Genomic DNA, 24511 nt, shown 5'->3' with positions numbered 1-24511 from the left:
TTTGGACTTGACAATAAGCCTTTGGCGAAGTTCTTAAGAAAGTCAGGATTTCCTTGTATACAGGCAATTTCCTTATCGATCCTGGATTCTAGGAGTTCTCAGGGAGCCATCCAAGGACCAATCAGCTAGAAGACTGTATGGAGTCAGCCTCGCAGGCCAGTCAAGTGAGCTCGGCTTGAACAAGGTACCTTTTGGTGTATACAGACTTACTCCCATCTTATCTGAAACTGCTACATACGAATTAAATAATAATAATAGTGATAATGACGGTGATGATGATAGAGCTCCAGACTTTCCCAAGTTTCTCGAATGGTCTAAGGTCAAAACCTAGGTTACTCAAGTTATAAACTCTCACATTATCCCAGGAATATAGAGTATCACAGTAAAAATCATAGTAAACATCTGGTCCAGCACCTTGGACATGACTTACCAGAGTCTTAGTTTCAATCTGAAAACTACTACCTCATACACGAGAATGGCACAATAAATATTAATGTCCCTTCTCATTAATGATCTTCCTATTAGCAACCAGCTAGATTCAGATGTTCATCCTTTTTCTTTTCTCTTCCTTCCTCCCCTCCCCCTTCTTTTGAAACAGGGTCTCATGTAACCCGGGCTAGCCTTGAACTCTTTCCGTAGCCAAAAATGATCTTGCGCTTCTGCCTTCCTGTCCTGCTTCTGCCTCCCAAGGAGTGTATTATAGGGCATACCCAGTTTATGTTGAGAATCATGCACAAGGCCTCATGTATGTTAGGCAAGCTATCCACTAAGCTATATCCCAACCTTCATTCATTCTCATTCATATATGTGTGTGTATGTATATATGTATATATGTATATGTATATGTATGTATGTATATATATATATATGTATATATATATATATATGTATGTATGTATATGTGTAGTTCTGGCTATTCTGGAACCTAGTCTGAAAGACCAGGCTGGTCTTGAACTTAGAGATCTGTCTGCCTCTGTCTCCTGAGTGCTGAAACTAAAGGTGTGCACCACTACACCTGGCTCGTTTATAAACACTTTAAGTATATGTTCATGTGAATGCTGGTACCCCCAAAGATAGAGGTGTCGGACAACTGTGAACCACCTGATGTGGGTGCTGAGAATCAATCTCGAGCACTCTGCAAGAGCAGTATGTGCTCTTAACCGCCAAGCCATCTTTCAGCACCCTCCTCTTTGGGGACAGATTCTCACTAAATGGCCCAGGTTAGACTCAAACACACAATCCTCCCCCCCTTCACCTTCTCAAGTTCTGGGAATTTCAGGCAGGTGCTATATCATACCTTGCCTTATAGTCTGGGTGGTGTCAGTCAATCAGTCAGTCTGTCTGTCTCTGTCTCTGTCTGTCTGTCTGTCTGTCTGTCTGTCTGTCTGTCTCTCTCTCTCTCTCTCTCTCTCTCTCTCTCTCTCTCTGTAGCCCTGGCTGCTGTGCTGGAACTCACTCTGTAGAACAAGCTGGCCTCAAACTCAGAGATCTGCCTGTCTCTGCCTCACTGGTGCTGGAACTACAGGTGTGTGCCACCACTGCCTGGCATGGCTTTTTTCTACTTGAAGAGCAACTTTCAATGAACATTGTGGATAAAGAAACTATTACCTTTCTTTTTGATATCCTTTATGATCTTTTTTTTTTGGTCAGAAATTATCATATGTAACCTTCTATCATGACTCTGAAAGACTAAGGTTTTGTTTGAGACAGAATCTTAATGTGTAGCACAGGTTAGCCTCTTACCCACAATCCTCCTAAGTACAGTGGTTTCATATCTTAGGCCAAGACTTACCTTCATAATTTTTTAAAATGTTTATTTATTTAATGTATGAATTTCTGCTGCATGTATGCCTGCTGGCCAGAAGGCAACAGATCCCCTTATAGATGGTGGTGAGCCACCATGGAGTTGCTGGGAATTGAACTCAGGACCTCTCAAAGAATGGCCAGTGCTCTTAACCACTGAGCCATCTCTCCAGTCCTACCTTCTTCATATTTTTTGTGCACTACACTGACCATTCTTTTCTGTTAGTTTTTCTTCAAATGAGTTATGATTAAAAATTAATTAGGTTTATGGTTAATTATAACAGCATTCTAAGCTCTTCAAGGACTTGAATTTTAAGTATTTCTTTTTTTTTTTTTTTTTTTTTTTTTTTTGGTTCTTTTTTTTTGGAGCTGGGGACTGAACCCAGGGCCTTGCGCTTCCTAGGTAAGCGCTCTACCACTGAGCTAAATCCCCAGCCCCGAATTTTAAGTATTTCTAAATTCCCTATTCCCCCCAATTAAAGGAGTTTGCGAAGAATTACAAAAACATGAAATTATGTAGCAGGATCAAATTTCCCTATTTAATTATTTAGTAAGTATTTTCTACATTTCACATGTGAACATTATAAAGCTATTTAAATATAATCCTATTATGAATATTACTACTAGCACTCTTTCATGTCATAGGCATACTTTCATGCCAATCTATATATGATTTTGAAGGAATTCACTTATGATTATTTCATAAGTTTTTGTTGTTTTGTTTTTTTCAAGGCAGGGTTTCTCCGTGTAGCCCTGGCTGTCCTAGAACTTGCTCTGTAGACCAGGGTGACCTTGAACTCACAGAGAACCACCTGCCTCTGCCCCCCAAAAAGTGAGATTAAAGACATGCATCACCACTGCCTGGCTAGTATTTCATAATTTTTAAGAAAAGTCTTTTTATTTTTAATAGTTCATTATTATGGGGTTGGGGATTTAGCTCAGTGGTAGAGCGCTTGCCTAGCAAGCGCAAGGCCCTGGGTTCGGTCCCCAGCTCCGAAAAAAAAAAAAAGAAAAAAATAGTTCATTATTATGAACAACTCTACAGTAAACTCCCCATATATAGTGTATCATCTTTATATATTCAGTTATGCCCTTCTTGGGAGAGCTGTTCTTTTTTATTTTATATTTTTGGTATATTTATGAGTATTTTGTCTGTTATTTATATATGTGCACCATGTGCCTCATGTCTGAAGAGCTCAAAGAAGCCATATGATCCCATGCACGGGGTTAGGGATATAGTTGTAAACCACCATGTGGGTGATGGGAACTAAACCTGTGTCTTCTGAGAGATATCACCACTAAGTGCTCATAACTGCTGGAGCCATCTACCCCCAGAGAGCTTTTAAAAGCTCACATATAACCTCAAATAAATTAGGTAATTCTGGGTTCTAAACATCAGTATTTGTTTTAAACACACACACACACACACACACACACACACACACACACACACACACACACAGATTGAGAGAGAGAGAGACTGATTGAGGGGAGAGATTGAGATTCTAACATGGACTCAGGATTTAACGGCCACCATTTTAAGGTAAAGCCTTCTAATCCTCTCCTTGGAAAGGGGCTGCCAGGGCCAGCAGCATATTAGGGAAGAACTTGGATGCCCTCTCAGGCGTGTTTGCACGCGTACGCATGCGTGCGTGCATGCGGGCGTGCGTGCGTGTGTGCGTGCGTGCGTGTGTGTGTGTGTATAAGAGGGAGGGGGAGACAAATGTTTGGTCAAAGGACACCTTTTGGGAGTTGGTTCTCTCCTTTTGCTACGGGTTCCAGGTATTGGATTCAGGTCACTAGGTTTGCCTGGCTTTACTCACTGAGCCATCTCACCAGCCCCATTTGTAATTCTAAGTGTATCTTCAGTGCAGTCTTGAGCTACCTCAGAGCTACTGTGCCATCTCTAAGTACAAAAATACATTTGCTCTAGTGTGATCTTGAGAGGCCCATGATGGAAAGAAAACCAACTCCTGAGAGTCATCCTCTGACCTCAAGATGTATGTTGTGACACAAGCACCTACATGCTCCAGCACTCCCCTACACACGGTATTGTTTTGAGACAGGGCCTTTCTATATATATATTTTTTTAAACATTTATTTATTATGTATACATCATACAGCTTTCTACCTGCATGTATGCCTGCAGGCCAGAAGAGGGCACCAGACCTGATTATAGATGGTTATGAGCCACCATGTGGTTGCTGGGAATTGAACTCAGGACCTCCGGAAGAGCAGACAGTGCTCTTAACCTCTGAGCCATCTCTCCAGCCCCAGGGCCTTTCTATTATGCAGCCCTAGAACTTGCTATGTAGACCAGGCTGTCCTTGAATTCAGAGATCCACCTGCCTCTGCCTCCCAAGTGCTGGGTTTAAAGGCATAGGCTAAGTATGTGTGTGTGTGTGTGTGTGTGTGTGTGTGTGTGTGTGTGTGTGTGTGTGTGTGTGAGAGAGAGAGAGAGAGAGAGAGAGAGAGAGAGAGAGAGAGAGAATATGAATGAATTTGGTTTTATGCATGGGTTAGAAGGAAGGCAGGTAGAATACTAGTAGAGAATCTTACAGAAGGTTCAAAAACTTGAAGAACATTCTCTGAGAAACAACAATATAGCTAGATGTGCAAGAACAGCATATGCCACTAAGAGAACTCCATTTTCTCTAAGAGGATAGGTACAGCTCTGAGTAAGATCCATATAGTAAAAAGATTGTGAAGGTGGAAAGATGACTCCTTAACATGCTTGCTGTGTCCATATGAAGACCTGTGCTCAGATCCCAACACACAAAAAACAGGTGTGCTGTGTGCCTGTAACCCCAGTGCTTGAGGCAAAGACAGATCTCTGTGTTCTCTTTTTGTCTTTTGTTGTTGTTGTAAGATTTTTTTTTCTTTTTTTTTTTTTTCGGAGCTGGGGACCGAACCCAGGGCCTTGTGCTTGCTAGGCAAGTGCTCTACCACTGAGCTAATTCCCCAACCCCAAGACAGATCTCTAGAGCCCAAGAGCCAGCCATTCTAACCAGTCAATGAGCTCCAGAATCAGTAAGAACTCCTATCTCAAAAAATTACCGTGAGAAGCAACAGTGGTAACTTTTGGCCTCCACACATGAATACTCACATACCTGAACACAGATGTGCAAATAGCTCCTATACATACACCAAAAAAAAAAAAAAATGAATGAAAGGTCATTGTGGTTGGGGATCTAGATTGTTGGCAGGGTACTTGTCAAACAATTCCAGCCTGAGGTAGAATACTCGAGTGCTGACAAAGGCCTATAATCTTAGCACTCAGAAGGTGGAGGAAGGAAGATTCACAAGTTAAGGTCATATTCAACATAAGTTGAAAGCTAGCCTGGAATACCTGAGGTCCTATCTCAAAACAAGAACACCACCTTGTGTTAAATGTCAGAGAAGAATGAGAATTTTCTAGCAGTTCCTACGTTTGCCGCGGTCTACAATCTCCCTTGCTTACGTCTTCCCTCCTCACTGCACTTTTTAGGCATGTGGGTGTTTTGTATAAGTGCTACTGTTTGCCCAGGAGTTATCTGTATTTTGATGCTAATTCCACTGCCCCAAGGACTGCTGCCTAGTCTTGCATTTAGGACTCAGGTGAATTCACCATAACCTTCTCCCCATTGAATTTATAATACAATGTGAGGGGCAGGTACAGGATAGAAGGAGGTCGGTCATTGGATGAGAAGGATGGGTGGGAGAGAAGTTTGAAGGAAGAGGAGGAGACTGGAACAGAAAGGAGGAAGAGACAGGAGGGAGAGGGAGAGAAGTTGTGGCAGGAGAATATGGTGGGGCTGGGGATTTAGCTCAGTGGTAGAGCGCTTACCTAGGAAGCGCAAGGCCCTGGGTTCGGTCCCCAGCTCCGAAAAAAAAGAACCAAAAAAAAAAAAAAAAAAAAAAAGATTCCACGCTGTACCTTTACAGGTTGCTACAAATGTTTTTAAGGGATGGATGTGTTGTGTGTTCTTTCATGTAAAGATTTAAATGTAATGGCGTGTGGGGCGACTAGTCTGGGCCGCCACGGAATTGGAATGTGTGCTTCTGGCAGGATATCCAGCAGATATCTTGGGGCACTGTGGTGCCAGACCTAGTGGGGATAAAAGACAACCCTACTTTTTTTAATAAGTTTTTACAACAGCATATATGTTTGTGTACTATTTGTCCAACTGGGCCCATGCATGCCAGAAGACAGCTTCAGATCGCCTGGGACTGGTGTTACAGTTGTGAACCACCAAATAGGTGCTGGGAATCAAAGGTACCCATGAAAACACATCGGGTGAACCATACCTCCAGCCCCTCATTTCCGCTTCCTGACAGCTTCCCCATAACTTACTCTGCTTCTCTATCACTCTGGCATTTTATACACACTGACCTTTCAGTGTTTCCCATGCAGCTCTGCTCCTGCAGTTCTTGGTGCTCGATGTTGCTCATCCTCCAGAGACAAGGCAGGCTTTCTCCCATCATCCCAGACAAAGTTAAAGGCCACATCTTCAGAGCAGCTTCCCTTGAATACTTTATTTAATGTTAAGTTGCCTGGTTTTTTTTTTTAAGATTAATTTGTTTATGTATTGTAAGTATATAGATAATTTGCATGTACATCTACACATCAGAATACAGTCTCGGAATACAGAATACAGTTGTGAGCTGCCAAATGGGTGCTGGAAATTGAATTCAGAACCTTCAGAAGAGCAGTGAGTGCTCTTAACCACTGAGCCATCTCTCCAGCCCCATTAAGTTGCTTCTTAACATCCAGATGCAATTAATATCATTTTAACTTATTACAGCATTTGCCATCAATACCATTTGGTCATTGAACAGCTACTAAATAAACTCTGGGACAGCAGACTGCTTGGTTCATCGCTGCTTGAAGGCCTAGGGCAGTGACCAGCATGTAGGAGTTAGAGAGATTTGTAAGGCAGGCATGGTGTCAAGTACCTCTAATTCCAGCACTTGAAAGGTAGACTCAGGAGGAACAGAAGTTCAAGGCCAGCCTTAAAGGAGACATAACTAGCTGGAAGGAGCCACTTGAGAAGGCTGCTGTAACCCTGACAGGCAGTGGACAAAACTGGACAAGTCAGAAAGGAACCTACAATTTGGAGGTGAAAGTTTGTCTGGCAGGGAGGGGCTCTTTGCTGTTGTTTTGTTTTCTCACACTGCAGCCCAGACTGGCCTGGAACTCCTGGCAATCTTCCTGCCTCAGCCTCCAAGGGCTGAGATTGTAATCCTATGTCACTATACCCAGCTTGAAACAAACAAGTCTTAACTGATTTTTTAAGTGTAATGAGTTAAGACTGTAAGTCTAATGGAAATGAGAGTCAAGGAAGTTGAGTGGATAACACGACACTAACACTGAGTGGAAAGAGAAGCTAAAAGCTAATGAGCCAAACATGGTGAGCTCCATATTGGCTGGACCAGTGAGTTCCCTGAAAGAAATCCAAGAGGAGGCACCGAGTGTGCGGCAAGTGCATGGGCTCAGATCAGAAGCCCATTCCTACAATACAGGATTGTTAGAGCATGCCCGATGACCAAAGCCGTGGAAGTAAACTAGGCCACTGCCTTGGTGCTGTGAAGAGACACCATGACCAAGAAAGCATTTAATTGGCAGCTTGCTTACAATTTCAAAGGGTTAGCTCACAATCATCATGGCAGGCATGGCGCTGAGAGCTGTAAATCTCATGAGGGATGGGGAGCACATGGGCCTGGCAAGGGCTTTTGAAGCCTGACCCCAGCCCACCCCTACTGCACTGAGGCCCTAGCTCCTAATCTTTCCAAACTAGGGACTAAGCATGCAAATATATGAGCCTCTGGGGGCCATTCTCATTCCAACCTTCAGTCATTTAGAAAGAACTTTTAGAGAAAAGCTAGAGGTGGAAGCTGAGGTGAAATACTCAGAGGCAGAAGAAAAACCATGTCTACTATCGATGAAACTGAGGAAATGGAGAGAAAAATTAACCTGGGGCAAAAGTTGACTGTGATTTAGGAATATGGAAGACACTGGAGACCTGAGAACTTCTAAAGAAGTGGGACTCAATTTCTCGCATGCTCAGGAGAGGGGGAGGTGAGGCACCGAGGATATCCAGGGCAGTGAACACTATGAATTATGTATTCTGGTTAGCCTCTATAGAAGACATAAAGCCCTTTTATTTATAAGCTGTAAGCCTAGATTGGTCAGGTTTTGAGCTATTCTAACTTACGTCCCAGCCATATGTCCCTTGTTACTTGCTGTTTGATTCTCCAGCTGAGTTATCTCTCCTGGTCACCTGCTCATAATCCATCATCCAGCCTCATGGCAACCTTCTCCTCTCCCCATCTCCTCTCCCTCTCCTCCATGCTCTCTCCTGAGACCCCTACTCCATCCTCAAGTCCTGCTGTTCTCTCTACTGCTCTAACCTTTTATTAGTCAAGGAACTTAAATGTGGGGAGCAAAGATTACATAACATTACATACTGATGTAGTGGGAATTTGTTTCTTTGGGCAACCAGGTCTACATAGCAGCACCAGAGGAACCCCTCAGCGGCTGGAAAGAGGGCAGGAAAGCAAGGGGCTCCCAGGACCCAACAGGGATGAGATTAGCTGAAATGCCCAACAAAGGGGAGGGAGAACCAGTAGAGACCATATCCAGAGGTTAGGCATGGCCCCCGTTTGGGGAATGGGGCCACCCACTCACCTCCAAATTTAGAGCCATTAGACAGAATGGCCCGTCTAAAGGAAATACAGGGACAAAGTGTGGAGCAGAGACTGAAGGAAAGAGACTGCCCCACCTGGGGATCCATCCCATATTCAAACGCCAAACCCAGACACTATTGCAGATGCTAAGAAGTGCATGCTGACAGGAGCCTGATATAGCTGTCTCCTGAGAGGCTCTGCCAGAGCCTGACAAATATAGATGCAGATGCTCACAGTCAACCATTGGACTGGGCGTGGGGACCCCAATGGAGGAGTTAGGGAAAGGACTGAAGGAGCTGTAGGGGTTTGTAACCCCACAGGAAGAACAACAATATCAACTAACCAGACCTTCCAGAGCTCCAGGGGACTAAACCACCAACCAAAGAGTACACATGGAGCAACCCATGGCTCCAGCCACATATGTAGCAAAGGATGGCCTTGTTGGGCATCAGTGAGAAAAGAGACCCTTGGTCCTGTGAGGGCTAGATGCCCCAAGTGTAGGGGAATGCCAGGGCGGGGAGGTGGGAGTGGGTAGGTGGGACTGGGATGGGATAGGGGGGTTCTGGAGGGGAAACTGGGAAAGGGGATAACATTTGAAATGCAAATACATAAAATATCCAATAAATATAAAAGGAAAAGAAAAAAATCTACATGTGAATACTTAATGGAAAGAAATGACTAAAGAATAGGGAATAGGGAGATAGTTCAGTGATTAAAGCACTTGGTACACAATCCTGACAATCCTGGGCACTAGAGTTCAGATCCTCAAATCGCTAGATAAATGCATTTTATAATCCCAGGGCTTGGAAGAGGAGAGATAGGATCCCAGGAGTTGCCTAGATAGAGCATCCATAACAGTGAGCACTGGGTTCAAGTGAGAGATGCTGCTTCAAAAGAATAAGGGAGACCACAATTAAAGATTTCTGACATCAACCTTGGACCTTCACACACGAAAACACACACACACACACACACACACACACACACACACACACACTCACACATACACTCTCATACTCACAAATACACTCTCACACACAAATACACTCGAACATATACACACATACACACTCACACAGAGGTATGGCTATCCTGGACTCACTATGCAGACCAGGCTGGCCTCAAACTCCCAGAAATCCACCTGCCTCTGCCTTCAATGATTAAAGCTATGTTCCACCATACCCAGCCTAAATTAAAATTCTTATCAGCAAGCATTAGTGATTAGTGTAATCTTTTTTTTTTTTTTTTCGGAGCGGGGGACTGAACCCAGGACCTTGCGCTTGCTAGGCAAGCACTCTATCACTGAGCCAAATCCCCACCCCCCGCATTAGTGTAATCTTAATGCTTATGAAGTGACATCGTTACAACTATATAAGCACCATTTCTCATGCAGTCTGCTATTAGTCTCCACATTCTTGCCTTTATTTGTCTTGTCAACTAGAGTAAGTCTTCTGAGAGGAAGACTGTTCTGTATGTCTCTCTACAGTCACAGTTCCTTACATGTGGTATTTATACACTTGGGAGTAGTTAGTATTATCTTGATGCTTGCTTTTCAAATTTTTATTCGTTGTGTATATGGAGGAAGATCACAGAACCAGCTCTCCATCTCCCGTGCAGGCGCTGGTGACCAGACAGGCTGTCAGGCTTGATGACAAGTGCCTTATACGCTGAGCCATCTTGCAGGCCCCTCGTTGCTAGCTTCCTTTCAGAAGGGTCTCACACTGAGTGGCTCTTTAATCAAGGCAATCCTTCTGACTCAGCCTCCCAAGTGCTAGATTTACAGGGCTAGAATTACAGGCTAGAATTCATGAGCACATCCACATATCCATGTAACTTACTAGTTTTCTGATGGTTTTCCTCTGGTTACAATAGCACGCCATTGTTTGTTTTGAGGTAACCAAGCAAATGTATACCTGCTATTTGATCTGTACAGAAGAAAATTCTGCAACCTAGAACCTATGACTGTGGTCCTCCACAGTAGGAGCTATTCGGTTTTCACAGCAGAGACTCACTACCTACCAAGACAAAATTAAACACTAGGATGGCACAACAGTGCAATGCTTCCTGAAAAGTTGCTGACCATGTGTCACAATTCTACATAGTAATAAAAAGGCTAAATGAGAGAAAACACCGATTTTGGTTTTGCTACAGGCCCATTCTAGTTCCCTGATGATGTGAGGTGCACAACCTAAAATATGTGGAGATGATGTTGTTCATCTTAGAAAATTCAAAATACATTAGGGTGCTTCTGCTGTCTCCTAGTAAGCTGGTTCAAGCTGGAAGGGGAATTCAGCAATCTTCCCAACCCTCCAAACTAATGCACAGAAACAAACCTTTCACAACTGGCACCTAACTGGTGTTGAAAGTAAACACTTTATTATACAACAAAGTTATGGTTTCAAAAATTTACATCAATAAAAACAAAAGCCATTCTGAACACAATTAAAATGTTTGCCATTATGGTTACTTTGAAGTTTTCAGAAACCTGATTTAAAACAAATGATTAAGCATGCTACACATGATAGGGCCACATTATTGTGCCCATAGTAGCAGCAGAACAAAGCGTGAGTTACAGACTGAACTACTGTCCTTGAGGCAATTGAAGTGGATAAGAGAAGAAAGGAGGCCACAGCCACAATTCGAGCATGGTCCAGTTCTAATCAGTCTGACAAGTCGCTCTGATCCAGCACAATTATCCTGTGTGCATATATTTGAAGGGACAAAAAAGGGAAGTTTTTTTGAGTTCACATATACTTTTAAAAATGCTTGTGCAGTACTTAGGGTCACATCCCAGACCTCACACAAACCAGGCACACATTCTAACATTAAGCTCATTTCCTAAGTGCACACACACACACACACACACACACACACACACACACACACACTTTTCCTATTCAACTGAAGTCATAGGAAAGGAATTTCAGTCTGTATAATCAAGGCAGACAGTATCAACAATGTATCTTGGAAATGCAAAAAGATTACAAAGCAACTGACAGCAGCAACATTCTTCATACTTCCTGTGTATGAAAACTTCACTTGAACAGCTACCAGTTATTTAAGCAAAGTTGGTATCAGTTATCAATTATAGATATAAACTTTAAACTGATCAGTTTGGTATGAATTCAGTCTGTTAGTGATATTTATTTAGATACTGGTAAATATTTTAAGTCTGCTCATGCACTCTAAAGAGAACAAACTGTGACCTACAAACATGCTATCTCATTACCTGGAAGGTTCGGACCAACCCAATCGCTTCCAAAAACAGGGTTTTAGTTCATCTTGATGGAACACAAGAGGAAGAAAAAGAAAAGAAAGCCTGGTTACTTTCTAGGTCAAGGGCAGTAAGAATTCAGTACTCACACTGGAGCGCTCTCTAGTTTAGTGTGCTGTTTACTTCTTTGTTCTACTCTATATGCAACTTTCTAAAAATACAAAATGTGTTCTGAAAATACAGCTAATGGCTTCTTCTCCTAACATCCTATAGCTGCCTGACATAGCAGGGAGTGCCAGTGACACTAATTCAAAAGTTCCTGCACCACCTTCCCCAATTCCCTGAGTTACCTCCCTAGTGAAGTCACTCTTAGTTAATGTCCGTATATTTTGGGCCCTATGCCAGTCAAAGTTCTGGAGGAAATCAGAGCTGGTACAGATAAAGATTTCCTAACAAAGTGGCTAAACACAAAGGTATAATTAGAGTTAAGGGAACAAACAATGACTGACAGAGCTTCTTCTGGCTAGCAGCTGTGGGAAGCCTAAGTAGAAAGTAGCTAACAGTGGGGACGAGATGGCAGGACAGTGACTGGAACCTGATGGGGAGAACTGGAGCTAGGAAAGGCAGGATACTTGTGAGGGACACCATTGTTACCAGATGCAAGGTGTTCAAATAGGTAGGAAAAGGAAATAAATAATATTTTTCTTGCCCTCTGATCTTCTGCCAGGGCCCAGAAAGTCAGTGAGATATATAGTCCACTAGGGTCAGCACTCTGAGGTATAAAGCATAAACCAGGGCAGAGAAAGGACAATGAAAAGGGACTAGGGAAAAGATGTCAAGGACACTAGATGACTTGGAAGGGTGAACATCTAACTCCAGAGTAAAGTAAACGTAGAAGTGGGGGATCATTTGTAAAGATACCCTAGAAGCCTGGAACTCTATTAGAATAGTTTTAAAGTTAAGGTTAATTAATAACTTTTACAATACTTGTAAATGCCATTTAAATTCTGTAATATATGATTTTCTCAGCACTCATGTAAGCTAAATTTAAAATGCTTAAGAAGTTGCATTTTACATTTATGTGTATGTATGTGCACACAGGCATATGGAGGTTAGAGGACAACTTCCTGGAGTTGGCTCTCTTCTTCCCTTATGCGAGTTCTAGGGATCAAACATAGGTCCCTCAGGCTTGGTGATAAGACCCCTTAAGCAATCTCCAAGCCCTTGGCTTTTGCTTTGCTTTTAGACAGGTTCTCCTGAACTGGCCTTGAAATCCGTGGGTGATCCTCCTGCTTCTACCTCCTGAGTGCTCTGGCAGTGTCACCACGCTCAGCTTAAATTTAAAGTTCTTTTGAATACATTTAAATGCAAAACAGTTCTACAAACAATGTACAGATTGAGGTGGCCCACGGCTTATTTTAGAAACAGAACAAAAAAGCCTGGAGTGTTAGCCCATGCCTGCAATCACAGCACCAGCTAGGTAAGAGGATAGACTGCTTTGAGTTTGAGGCCAGCTGGATTAGAGTGAGACCCTGTCTCAAAAAAACAAGAAAAAAACCCTTAAATTTGATGTTACTGTTTGTTATGAAGTTGATTGCAATTATCATAGATGCTAAGCTGAACTTCAAGGAAAAGGAAATTATTGCAGGTTGCAAGATTATGTATAGCATCTGGGAAACATTTCTTCTTTTTTTTTTCTCGGAGCTGGGGACCGAACCCAGGGCCTTGCGCTTCCTAGGCAAGCGCTCTACCACTGAGCCAAATCCCCAACCTGGGAAACATTTCTTAAAAGCTTTGGTAGTCGGCTGGAGAGATGGCTCAGCGGTTAAGAGCACTGACTGCTCTTCCAGAGGTCCTGAGTTCAATTCCCAGCAACCACATGGTGGCTTACAACCATCTGTAAAGAGATCCGATGCCCTCTTCTGGTGTGTCTGAAGACAGCTACAGTGTACTTGTATATAATAAATGAATAAATATTTAAAAAAAAAAAAAAGCTTTGGTAGTCACCAAGGCCCAAGGACCATAGACTGCATCTAGTCACATACCTTCTTCCAAAGTCCCTAAAAAGCTGTCTGATTTCCTTCTCTCTGGCTTGATGCCTTCTTTCTTTTTTCTCTTCTGTTCAACCATGTCTTGATCTTTGGTTTTTTTCTCCCTTTAATAACAATGATTTGGGGTATTAAAACATATATATTACCTTCCCTTTAATAACAATGATTTGGGGTATTAAAACATATATATTACCTTCCCTTTAATAACAATGATTTGGGGTATTAAAACATATATATTACCTTCCCTTTAATAACAATGATTTGGGGTATTAAAACATATATATTACCTTCGGGGGAATAAGACTATGTTCAGAGGTAAGCATAGAGTATTTAGTACTAGTGGATCCTACAGAGCAAGTGTTTAAAGATAAAGTGTTTATTTTTATTTACCTCTAGTTATTATCTTTTATTTTCATTATTTATTCATTTGCTTAGAGACAGGTTACCCTATGTAGGCCTAACTGGCCTTGGACTCACTAAGTAAACCAGGTTGGCCTTGAACTCATCACAGTAATCTGCATACCTCTGTCTCCAGAGTGTTGGGATTAAAGGCATGTGTTGCCATGCCGGACAAGTCTAGTTTAAATGTATGTTAACCTACTTGTTTTCTGAACTGTATGAAGCAGTTACTGCTAGATCTACATTGTATGATGAGAAAACCAAGGCACAGAAATTACATATCTAATTAGTTCTAAAGCCTATGTAATCAGACTCTGTTTTCAACATTAATACTAGTAATCTAGCGAGACTAGCTAGTCTCAAAGGGGAAAAGGCATTTTCCCTGTGCTATAACCAGCATTCTCTTTCAAGTCTTTATTTATCGCCTTGTCTGCACTTCCTTCAAGGCCTCTGTGATAGGAGAAACCTAAGTTAGCATCTCACAGTGTAAAGCACGCTTCCTTAAGAGCAGAAGCAGCTACCTCTGGGGTGGGGGAGAAGGTAAAGGCACCTAGAGTAAAAAGGGGCTTCTTCCTCTTTTAACCTTCACTAACATAATCAGAAGCTGAGAGTGGATAAAGGCCTTTATGTTTATCTTCTACTTCTATCCAAACACCCAAGACCATAGTCATCAAGTTCACCTGAGCAGCTGCAACACTGTTGAAACGGATAGGCCGCTTGTCGATGTGATTGTGGCCTTCACCAGTAAGAAGCTGTTACTTTGTAACATCTAGTTCACCAACTCTATCTTGTAGGGCAGAAGACAGTAAGCAGATGCTCTTTACTTCACAGTGTTCCCGGGAATTGAGGGAAGCTATCACATTCTCACTCATCTGCTCTTTTCAGGCCGAGTCTCCCTGGCTCCTCAGGTGCTCTCCTATGACCTGGTTTCCAGACCTGGGTCTATTGTGTGTCCTCTCTGTTGACTGCTGACATCCATTTAGAAATGGTCCTGGAAGTCCTCCAATAGCACGTGTGACCTGTGGTGAACTTCTCTGATCTGAACAGTTCAATTCTGTTTATCCAGCATTAATGCTATATCGACTTTTTCAGAAACTGAGTGCTGGGTATGTGAATTAAGACTTCCTGCCTTCAGCATAATTACAGTTAGCAGTTTCCAATTTAAAAAAAATTATCCAGTTAGGATTGGTTTTCCACACTGTATACTTTTGGATCTAAAACTTACCAATCTTTTAAGTGTCATTAGTTTTGTTTGTCTGAGATGGTGTGGCCAGCTCCTTGGCTGACTTGAGCTTCTGGGCAAGCCCTGTCTTAGACTTCTGAGTAGCTGAAACTACAGATCTGCCACAGCCATGCCTGGCGTGGCTTTGTTTTTATCTTTTTTAAAGTGATCGACATTTCTACCCATCAAGGTAATTTTGTATTTTCAGTCTCTCATGCACCACATTCACATCCACTTCTAATTCACTTGTGTCATGTAAAAAATTGATATAGATGCCTTTTCTGACTTAACTCAAATGACTGATGAAAATGTTGAGGGGACAGGGCTAAGATCTGATCTGAGAGCTCTGATACCAGTCTGCTCATCAGTGTCTCGGGAGAGCAGATGGCTGGAGGAAGAGAAGCAGTGAGTGAGGACAAATGGTGGCAGGGCTGGCTGATCTACAGCAGGACAAGGCCGTCACCAAAAATACAGTTCCAAGAGTTTGAAAGCCTAAGTACTTTCTGGTGAAAAAAGATAGAATCTGGGAGTCTATGGAGACTTTTATGACCTTTTATGTTTTTTCCCTATGAAACATAAGAAAATGGTTCTTTAGTGGGGAAAGACAACCTTGTAGAGCCCTTGGTGGGGTCCAGCAGTGTCATGTTCTCCTCAGGTAACTGCAGCAATCTTTCCAGGTCCTCATCAAGAGAAGAATGAGCTCTGTCCAGGGGCAAGTAAAGACAATAACAAGAGTCATTTTCCCTCACAGCATATTGCTGCACAGGGAACGTGTCCTCAAACTGCTGCTTCCACAAGAACTGAAAGAGCATAAGGTGTCAGACTGTACCTAGACTCCCAGAGGTTACTTGTATCTAACATATATGCACACTAAAACAGTCCTTTAGCTCCTTGACAAAACCCAGCACCCTGAGATCAGTCTCTCCAATGTCAGCTCTGTCTCAATTATACGTCATTAGATTCAGTTTTCTACATGATGTTATAACTGTGCATGCTTTCTATGTGTTTTCCTGAATAAGAACTCCGAGGCTAGAAGATAGATTTTTGAAAAGGTCTAAAATGTATACTTTCCATTTGAAAAAAATATCTTCCATTCTAATAGTGCCTAGGACTCACCACTCACAAAGCATTGAGACACTGAGAATTGTGGAAGACCAGCTTGTGGGTAGTACTGTCAACCCTTTAGAAAAATTAAGATCAAGGGCTAGGGAGAAGGGTTTAGTAAACAAAGCACTTGTCAAATAAGCATTGAGGACCTGAGTCTGAACCCCCAAAACCTACATAAAAGTCATCCCATCTGTAATCCCAGCATTTAGAAGGCAAAGACAGGAGAATCCCCAGGTCAAGCTGGCTAGTTAGCCAGATTGGTAAGCTTCTGGTAAAACAGTTCAGTGGGTAAAGGTATTTGCCTGATGTCCTGGGTTAGATCCCTGAGACTCATGTGGTGGAAAGAGAGAACCAAGTTGTTTTCTGACACTCGCCATGCCACCTCCCTCCATAAATAAATATAAAAGGGAAAAGAAGAAATAACTAACTTTTTCTGACACAGAATCTCATCCCAGGCTGGCTTTGAACTTTCCATCTTCCCATTTCTACCTTCTGAATACTAGAATTACAGGTATGTGCCGGGCAGAGTTTACATGGTTCTAAGGATCAGGCATAAAGCCTCAGACATTCTAGGCAAGTGCTCTACTAAGTGAACCACATCTCCAGGCTATGGAACTAACTTGGTCAAAGTACAAAGAACGTTTATACTGTGTAGCCAAATGTAACGTGGTGATTATTTTGTTCTTAAAATAGGGTCTCTATGAAGCCCAGGCTGACTTCAACTTTGGTCTTCCTGCATGCAATATAACAGGTGCCAGCACACTCAGCACCAAGGTGACCTGGGGCAATGCATTTTTCCCCTGGATAATCCACATGGCTTATTGCTGAACGTGGTTTGAGAAGGTGGATAAAATAGTTACAATTAAAGGCATCTCAGGGCTGGTGAGACGACTCCATGGAGAAGTACCTGAGACATAAGCCTGGCAACTTTAATCTCCAGAATCCATTTAAAAGTGGGAAAAAACAAGCTTTCCTTCGACCTCCACGCTCAGATCACAGCTTATATGTATGCTCCCAGACATCACACACACAAAACGCAGAAAATAATGATCCATAAATCTAACAAGTAAAAATGTCCAAAGGTTTCCAAAATGTTCACTAGGGAGGAAAAAAGTCTTCTTCCTTCTACCCCTTAGTTTTCTGTCTCCTCTAAAAATAAAAAAAAAAAACTTCCTTCTCAGCTTTTAAGACTCTCCTACTTCTGTGCTTCTGTTTTAGGCTTCTCTGTTCCTTCCTTAAAAAGAATGACTTAGCTTTTGAAGTGGGAAATACTGGATTCACAATGAAATATAAGTAACTGTCAGCTGGGAAACTTTTGGGAAAGGCTTTTCTTCCCAAGTTAAAGGGGGCAGATTCCAGTGACATCTTCCTTTGGCCTACCCTCTTTTTACATTTGCCTGTTGTGTGGACAACAGCCATCTGGCCACAAGGGGGCAGGTATTAGGGGCCAGCATGTCACAGGTGGTAGAAGATGGACAAAGTGGAAGTCTGGTGGTGTGACTACACCGGCAGTGCCTGCCCCATGAACCTCTTGTTAAATGACAACTCACTTAGCCCTGCCAGTGGGGCTTTCTAGTCTCTGCTGCTGAAACCACCGTGTATGGCTTCCCCAGGAGATGCAGAGCCAAGATTAGGAGTGGGATGAGGGGAGGGGCATGTGTCACCACAGGGCTAAGTTTCATCTCTTTTCAAAGTTTATTTTGTTCATTGTGAACTCGTTTGCATTAACTTCAATCTTCAACTTTTTAATTATTCCTTTTTATTTTTTATATTGCAATGGTGTTTTGCTTGCATATATGTCTGTGTGAGGGTGTCAAATCTGGAACTAAGTTAGAGACTATTGTGAACTACCATGTGGGTGCTGGGAATAGAACTAGGGTCACCTGAAACTATAACCAGTGCTCTTAACTTCTGAGCCTCTCTCCAGTCCCAACTTCAATCTCCTTTTTAAATTGCATTAAAATACTATTTAAACCAAAAAGAGAGGGTCTTATTCAGTGTTCTATTGCTGTAAAGAGACCCCAAGACCCCGATAACTCTTATAAAAGAAAGCATTTAATTGGAGCTTGATTACATTATCATTGTGGTGGGAAGTATGGTGGCACTCAGGCATATATGGTGCTGGAGAAGAGAAATGGCTGAAAGTTCTATGTCTGGACCCACAAGGGCCACTGGTCCTAGCTTGGGTTTTTCAACCCTCAAAGCCCACCCCAACTGACATACTTTCTCCAACAAGACCATACCACCTAATCCTTTTAAACAGTGCCATTTCCTATTGCCTAAGCATTCAAATATATGCACCTATGGAAGCCATTCTTCTTCAAACCACTACAGACCACTCAGCAGTTAAGGACATTTACGGCTCTTCCAGAGGACCTGGGTTCGATTCCCAACACTCATATGACACCTCACAGCCATCTGTAAATGGAGTTCCAGGAGATCCGTGCCCTTTTCTGAACTCTGCGAGCCTTGGGCATGTGTATGGTATACAAACATACACTCAAAGAGAACACTCTGTATGTGTGTTGTAATAAAATATATCTTTAAAAAACATTTTAAAGAGAAGTTTTTACTGCCTCTTCAGATTGTGCTCAAGGGTGTAAAACTCACCCCTCCCTAGTCCTGGCCAATATCAGACCTAACAAATGGCAAAGGTGAGGAGAGTGGAACAGAATGGTGCAGTAGCTATGGAAATCAGTGTGATGATTACTTACAGAAATTAAAAATAGATTTACCATATGTAGTGGCTATTCCTGGTTGTCAACTTGACTGTATCTGGAATGAACTACAATCCAGAATTGGAAGGCTCACCTTTGATCCTGATCTTGAGACTGGGAGACACTGGATTTTGGTATGGAGATCTTAAGGCAAAGTGGCTATGAATCCCAGGAGCTTAAGGCATGGAGATCTTTGAGTTCAAGGTCACCTGGGACAAAGCAAGTGGCGGTGGTGGTACATACCTTTAATCTGGGACACACCTTCTGCTGGAGACTTACATAAGGACATTGGAAGGAAGGGACTCTTTTTTGCCTGCCTGCCTGCCTGCCTGCCTGCCTGCCTGCCTGCCTGCCTGCCTGCCTGCCTGCCTTGTGGGTTGGAGCCACTGCTAGATCCTTGAACTTCCATTCACAGTTGCTGATGATCATTGCTGGGGAGTTGGACTACAGACTGTAAGTCACCAACGAATTCTCTTACAATATAGAGACTACCCATAAGTTCTGTGACTAACAGAACCCTAAGACACCATATGATCTAGGAAGATCATTTCTGGATATATATCAAAATAACTGAAGGCAAGGGAGTGTGGAAAGATTACTTAGGAGTTAAGAGCACTACTGCTCCTACTGCTCTTAGGACTTGAGTTTAGTTCTCAGAACCCCATATATAGCTCTCTCTTCTGGGTTCTTCAGACACCCAAGCGCACATAATACACACACACACACACACACACACACACACACACACACACACACACACACACACCCCAATGATGTATATACATGGGCACATACACATTTTTTTCTTCTTTTTCTTCTTCTTCTTCTTTTTCTTTTTCTTTTTTCTTTTTTTCGGAGCTGGGGACCGAACCCAGGGCCTTGCGCTTGCTAGGCAAGCGCTCTACCACTGAGCTAAATCCCCAACCTCGCACATACACATTTTTAAAAGAATGAAATTATGACATTTGCAGAAAAGTGGATAGAACTTAGATATCATTATTATATTAAGAAAAACACTCCATGTTTTCCTCTCACATGTCAATTACATTTAAATCATGAGTTCCAGGACAGTCAAAGCTACATAGTGAGAACCTGTTTCAAAAAAAGAAAACAGAAAAAAAAAAAAAAAAAACAAAAATATTTTAAAAACTTTTAAGTGAACCATCATGGATAGTAACTATATAATTAACATTGAGCTGTATACTTTAAATTTGTTAAGAAAAAATGAGTTAAATATTATATGTATTTTAATCACAAAGTATAAACAATTAGGAGGAAGAAGCTCACAAGCTCCCATCCTGCCCTGCGGATCTCTAGATGGTTAATGATTCCTGGGGGAGGAGAGGTATGTTCTTCGATGGTGTAGCCACTGGTAAAGTGTTTGTGTTCCTATAAGTAACCCCTCACTCACGCTCCTGTGAGAGACCCTACTGATGCTCATTAGATCACACCCCTCCACAAAAGACAGGAAGGCAAAAGGGAACTAGTGAGAGAGGGAGAAATGAGAGAGGAAATGGGAGGAGCACATGATAAAACACATTGTATACATATATGAAAACATCATTGTGAGACTTATTCTATATAATTAATACATACTAATATAAAATAAAATCCTAGCAATGAAGAGAGGAGAATAAAGGAAGAGTATTCTGTTTCTTATTTGTTAATACAATAAAAAATAATATACATGAATGCAATTTTAAAATCCTTTCAAAAGTCTAGCTTTTTTGTTACCTCTCCGTGTCTTCCAGATCCTGAATTTCTCTGCTGGAAAGAAAACTGCTGTCTTTACTACTGTTGGTTTCTTGTTCTTCCAAATGCTTTTTATCTAAAGCAATTGAGAGAGCTAACTTTATTAAAGTGAAAAATGCTTAAGAGCATGCTTTGATACGAACGGTAAGAATTAAGGCCATCAGTTGTTCTGCAATGCTACAGCCCCACTTTCCCAGGAGAGCAGAGGGCCAGGTGGCAGTCCGCAGGGCACCAGCGTTCACAGCAGCTGCTTCTGGGGTCTTGGGAGATCTCTGGTGCCAGGTGAAGCTACAGGAAACCTAGCCAGTGCCAAGTTCAGAGAACTAGACAAAGCAAAGCAAAGAAGGCACACAAAAGAGGAGGCAAACAACTCTAAAAATAAACCCCACAATTGTACTTTAAGACACACTTCCCTTTCTTGCTTCCTAAACGTTCCAAGGGTAGAACTTCACAGAAGGAATTTGTGTGGGATGAGGCTGATTCCTTTAATGTATGCCAAGCACTTTACAAATACTGTCTCCTTTCATCTGGCCAGCAGAATTATGAAAGGAAGAGGACCAACACTTGCTAATGATATTAGTGTACCAGACACTGTGTGTGCACAGAGCTACTATGTATCATGAGATAGGAACTACTGTGCCCATTTCACAGATAAGGATAGATGAAGTTCAGAATTGAAACAGTTTGTCAGACAACATTAACTGGTAGAATCAGAATTAAAATGGAGTTGTACCCAACCTAAGTCACACTCTCCCACATATACTACTATGCTATTAAGAGCTGTATTACATAAAAACCTCATACATAAAGACCTGGGTATCAGCTTACCATTTTCAGTGACATTCAGATCATGTGCTGTGTTCTCAAGTGACACCATGGATGAGACCTGCTGCTGCTTCAGTTGCTCTGTCACAGTACAAAAGCAGAGGGCGACTTATCCTACCTTTCCAGACCACACCATTTTCTAGGACAGTGGCTCTCAGAGGCCAGGACTCAGACCAGCACTAGTGGTAAAACCCAAACCTACTAAATCTCAAACTCCTCCAGTTTAACTCAATCATATTACATGGTTCTGACTCCTGAAAAAATTGAAAGTCACTAGTTTATATATTCTGAGTTCAAAAGGAATTCTTCAAGTAAGAAAGCCCCAAATAACATTTGATAAAGGATTTTTAAATGATTGATAGTAGATGTGCTGGCACAGCCTACAATCTCAGTTCTCAGAAAGCACAAGCAGAAAACCTTCTTTAAGTTTGATGAACTACATAGCAAGTTCTAGGCTAACCAGGGTTGTACAGTAAGACCCTGTCTCAAAACAAAACAAAACATTAGGAGTTATGTGGCACACTCCTATAATCCCAGGACATGAGAGGTGGAAGCAAAAACTTGTAAAGGTCAGCCTTGGCAACACACATGGAGTTCAAGGCTAGACTGTATTACATGAAACTTAATCTCAAACAGTAATAGCAAACAAACAAAGGGCCAGCAAGATGGTTTGATAGGTTAAGGCACTTGCCTCCACACCCGATGACCTAAATTTGATTTCTAGGACCCATTGAGTTGAAGACAAGAAACAACTTCAAGCTGTCCTGATCTTCACACAAGATCTATGGAATGTACACACACACACACACACACACACACACACACACACACACACACACACACAAATAAGCTGGATGATGATGGTGTACACCTTTAACACTAGCACTCAGAAGGCAAACGCAGGCACATTTCTGTGAGTTTCAGGCCAGCCATAACTATATATGTAGACCCAGTCTTAAAACAAACAACAAGGATGATGATAGGTAACACGGAGGTCTAGGTGGCAGGGGTTAAATATTTATGTACATCAGTTCAGAATTAATGTTCACAATCCTAACAGCAGCCCTATGACACTGACTATACTATTTTCATTTCTGTTTTCAGATGAGGAGCAACAGCGCTAACACCAGAGCTGAGGGCCTGGGAGCACGGCTACTGAAATGGGTTATGTGAAGAAAAGGTTAAGGAATTTTCATAAATTGAAAAGAATTAAGTAGAAGAATGAGGTTGAGTCCAAGAAATCTCAGCTCTAGAGTTTATGTTCCTAACTTTGACTTTAAAAACAAATTTAAAGATTTCAAATTTTATTTGTGTGTGTGTGTATATATATGTAGTATGTATGTAGTACTACATTTATGCCTTGTGTCCACGGAGGTCGTAAGATCTAAACCCAGGACCTCTGCAAGAGCAGTAAGTTCCCTTAACTGCTGAGCTGCTCTCCAGCCCTCTATGCTGAATTCATACTCTCAGGAGCAGAGTAGTCCACAGATGTCTCCTTCTCTACTGGCCTATGTCATGTTATCATGAGTATCCATCATTTCCACTTTCTTATAAAATGTTCACTAGACCAAGATAAGCATATGCTAAACTCAGTGGCTGCTCTGTATTTGTTAGGTGTTTATTTCTTTCAAAATGTTCGTAAGAACAAAGCAGAGACAGCTAGGGCCAAGCCAGCCTCAATTTGAGGAGGGGGAGTTATGTCTAGGAGTGCTGGTCTGCTCCTTCCTACTTGTAGTGGCTTGCATATGCTTGCCTCCGGGGAAGTTGCACTATTAGGAGGTGTGGCCTTGTTGGAGGAAGTGTGCCAGTGTCGGGGGGTGGGGGGTGGGGGGGGTTTTGAGGTCTTATGCTCAAACTCTGCCCAGCACAGAAGAAAGCTCCTTCCCAGCTGCCTGCAGAAGAGAGTCTCCTGGTTGCCTTTGCATCAAGATGTAGAACACTCATTTCCTTCTAGATGTCATTCCTGCCTGCCCACTGCCAAGATTCCCTCCATGATAATGGACTGAACCTCTGAAACTGTAGGCCAGCCCCAATTAAATGTTTTATTTATAAGAGTTGCCTTGGTCATGGTGCCTCTGCACAACAATGGAAACCCTAAGACACTACTGTTAGTATATGCTTCCTGACAGCTCTTAGCTCAACAGTCTCTGCCTGCTCTTAAATGATCACCTATACCCCAAGCTGTACAAGACCTTTCCCGTAAGGCTCCAGTCAGAGGCCTAGACTCTGGATGTGAATACCCCAAAAAGGCAAGAAACAGATCCTGACTACTCCTAGAGGTCTTTTCAGAAAAAGCACTGATAGTACTACAATTACTCAAGCTCATTAGGTCAAAGGACAGGCACTGAAGGTTATGCTATGGAGCCCAGAGGACAGTTATGCTTTGAGTCAGAGCGTTGTCTTTATTCCTTATGAGTCATAAGACCTCAGAGATCCTGAAAACCAACTGGTGCCCCTGAAGAAATTCTACAGATCAGAGGAGATGGATCTTTTAAAGATAAGAGCTACACACTTCCAAGGAATATCTGCTTTGGATCGAAAGGGATATTAACAATTCCTTTAATCAAAGGAGTTTATCGTCTAGACATGGGGGGACACTTGGAGGCTGAGGCATAAAGACTGAGAATTTAAGACTAGCCTGGCTATGAAGTGCACTCTAGACCAGCCTGAGCCATATAGCAAGACCCTATTTCAAAAATGAAGATGAAACAAAAACCTCACAAAAATTAGTTCATCGTCATAAAACATCTAAATT

The 24511-nt window shown here is 42.2% G+C and overlaps 1 protein-coding gene and 1 long non-coding RNA gene across 15 annotated transcripts in view; one reads left to right on the top strand and one right to left on the bottom strand.

Moving 5' to 3' along the window:
- Positions 1-12: 12 nt before the first annotated feature.
- On the top strand, positions 13-23063 carry LOC134480848 (uncharacterized). Of its 2 annotated transcripts, none has more exons than XR_010055727.1 (2): positions 13-184; positions 22861-23063. It is a non-coding gene; the product is annotated as an uncharacterized LOC134480848 (long non-coding RNA). The 2 variants fall into 2 exon arrangements; XR_010055728.1 differs by lacking the exon at positions 13-184 and adding an exon at positions 20124-21075.
- Tex14 (testis expressed 14, intercellular bridge forming factor) overlaps positions 4192-24511 on the bottom strand; it is a 130681-nt gene continuing 110361 nt past the window's right edge. For 5 of the 13 annotated variants that reach the window (XM_039087362.2, XM_039087364.2, XM_039087363.2 and 2 more), the window contains 6 exons: positions 21760-21837; positions 20914-21007; positions 15965-16057; positions 13729-13838; positions 11699-11750; positions 4192-11166 (listed from right to left, as the gene is read on the bottom strand). In XM_039087362.2, the coding sequence (XP_038943290.1) occupies positions 11130-11166; positions 11699-11750; positions 13729-13838; positions 15965-16057; positions 20914-21007; positions 21760-21837 (464 nt within the window). In that variant the 3' untranslated portion in view covers positions 4192-11129. The other 8 variants (XM_039087365.2, XM_063268693.1, XM_039087371.2 and 5 more) reach the window with 6 other exon arrangements.

This window comes from Rattus norvegicus, chromosome 10 (genome assembly GCF_036323735.1).
Source record: "Rattus norvegicus strain BN/NHsdMcwi chromosome 10, GRCr8, whole genome shotgun sequence".
NCBI lineage: Eukaryota > Metazoa > Chordata > Mammalia > Rodentia > Muridae > Rattus > Rattus norvegicus.
Note: the sequence above shows the minus strand (reverse complement) of the source record. Positions and strands in the feature narration are given on the sequence as shown.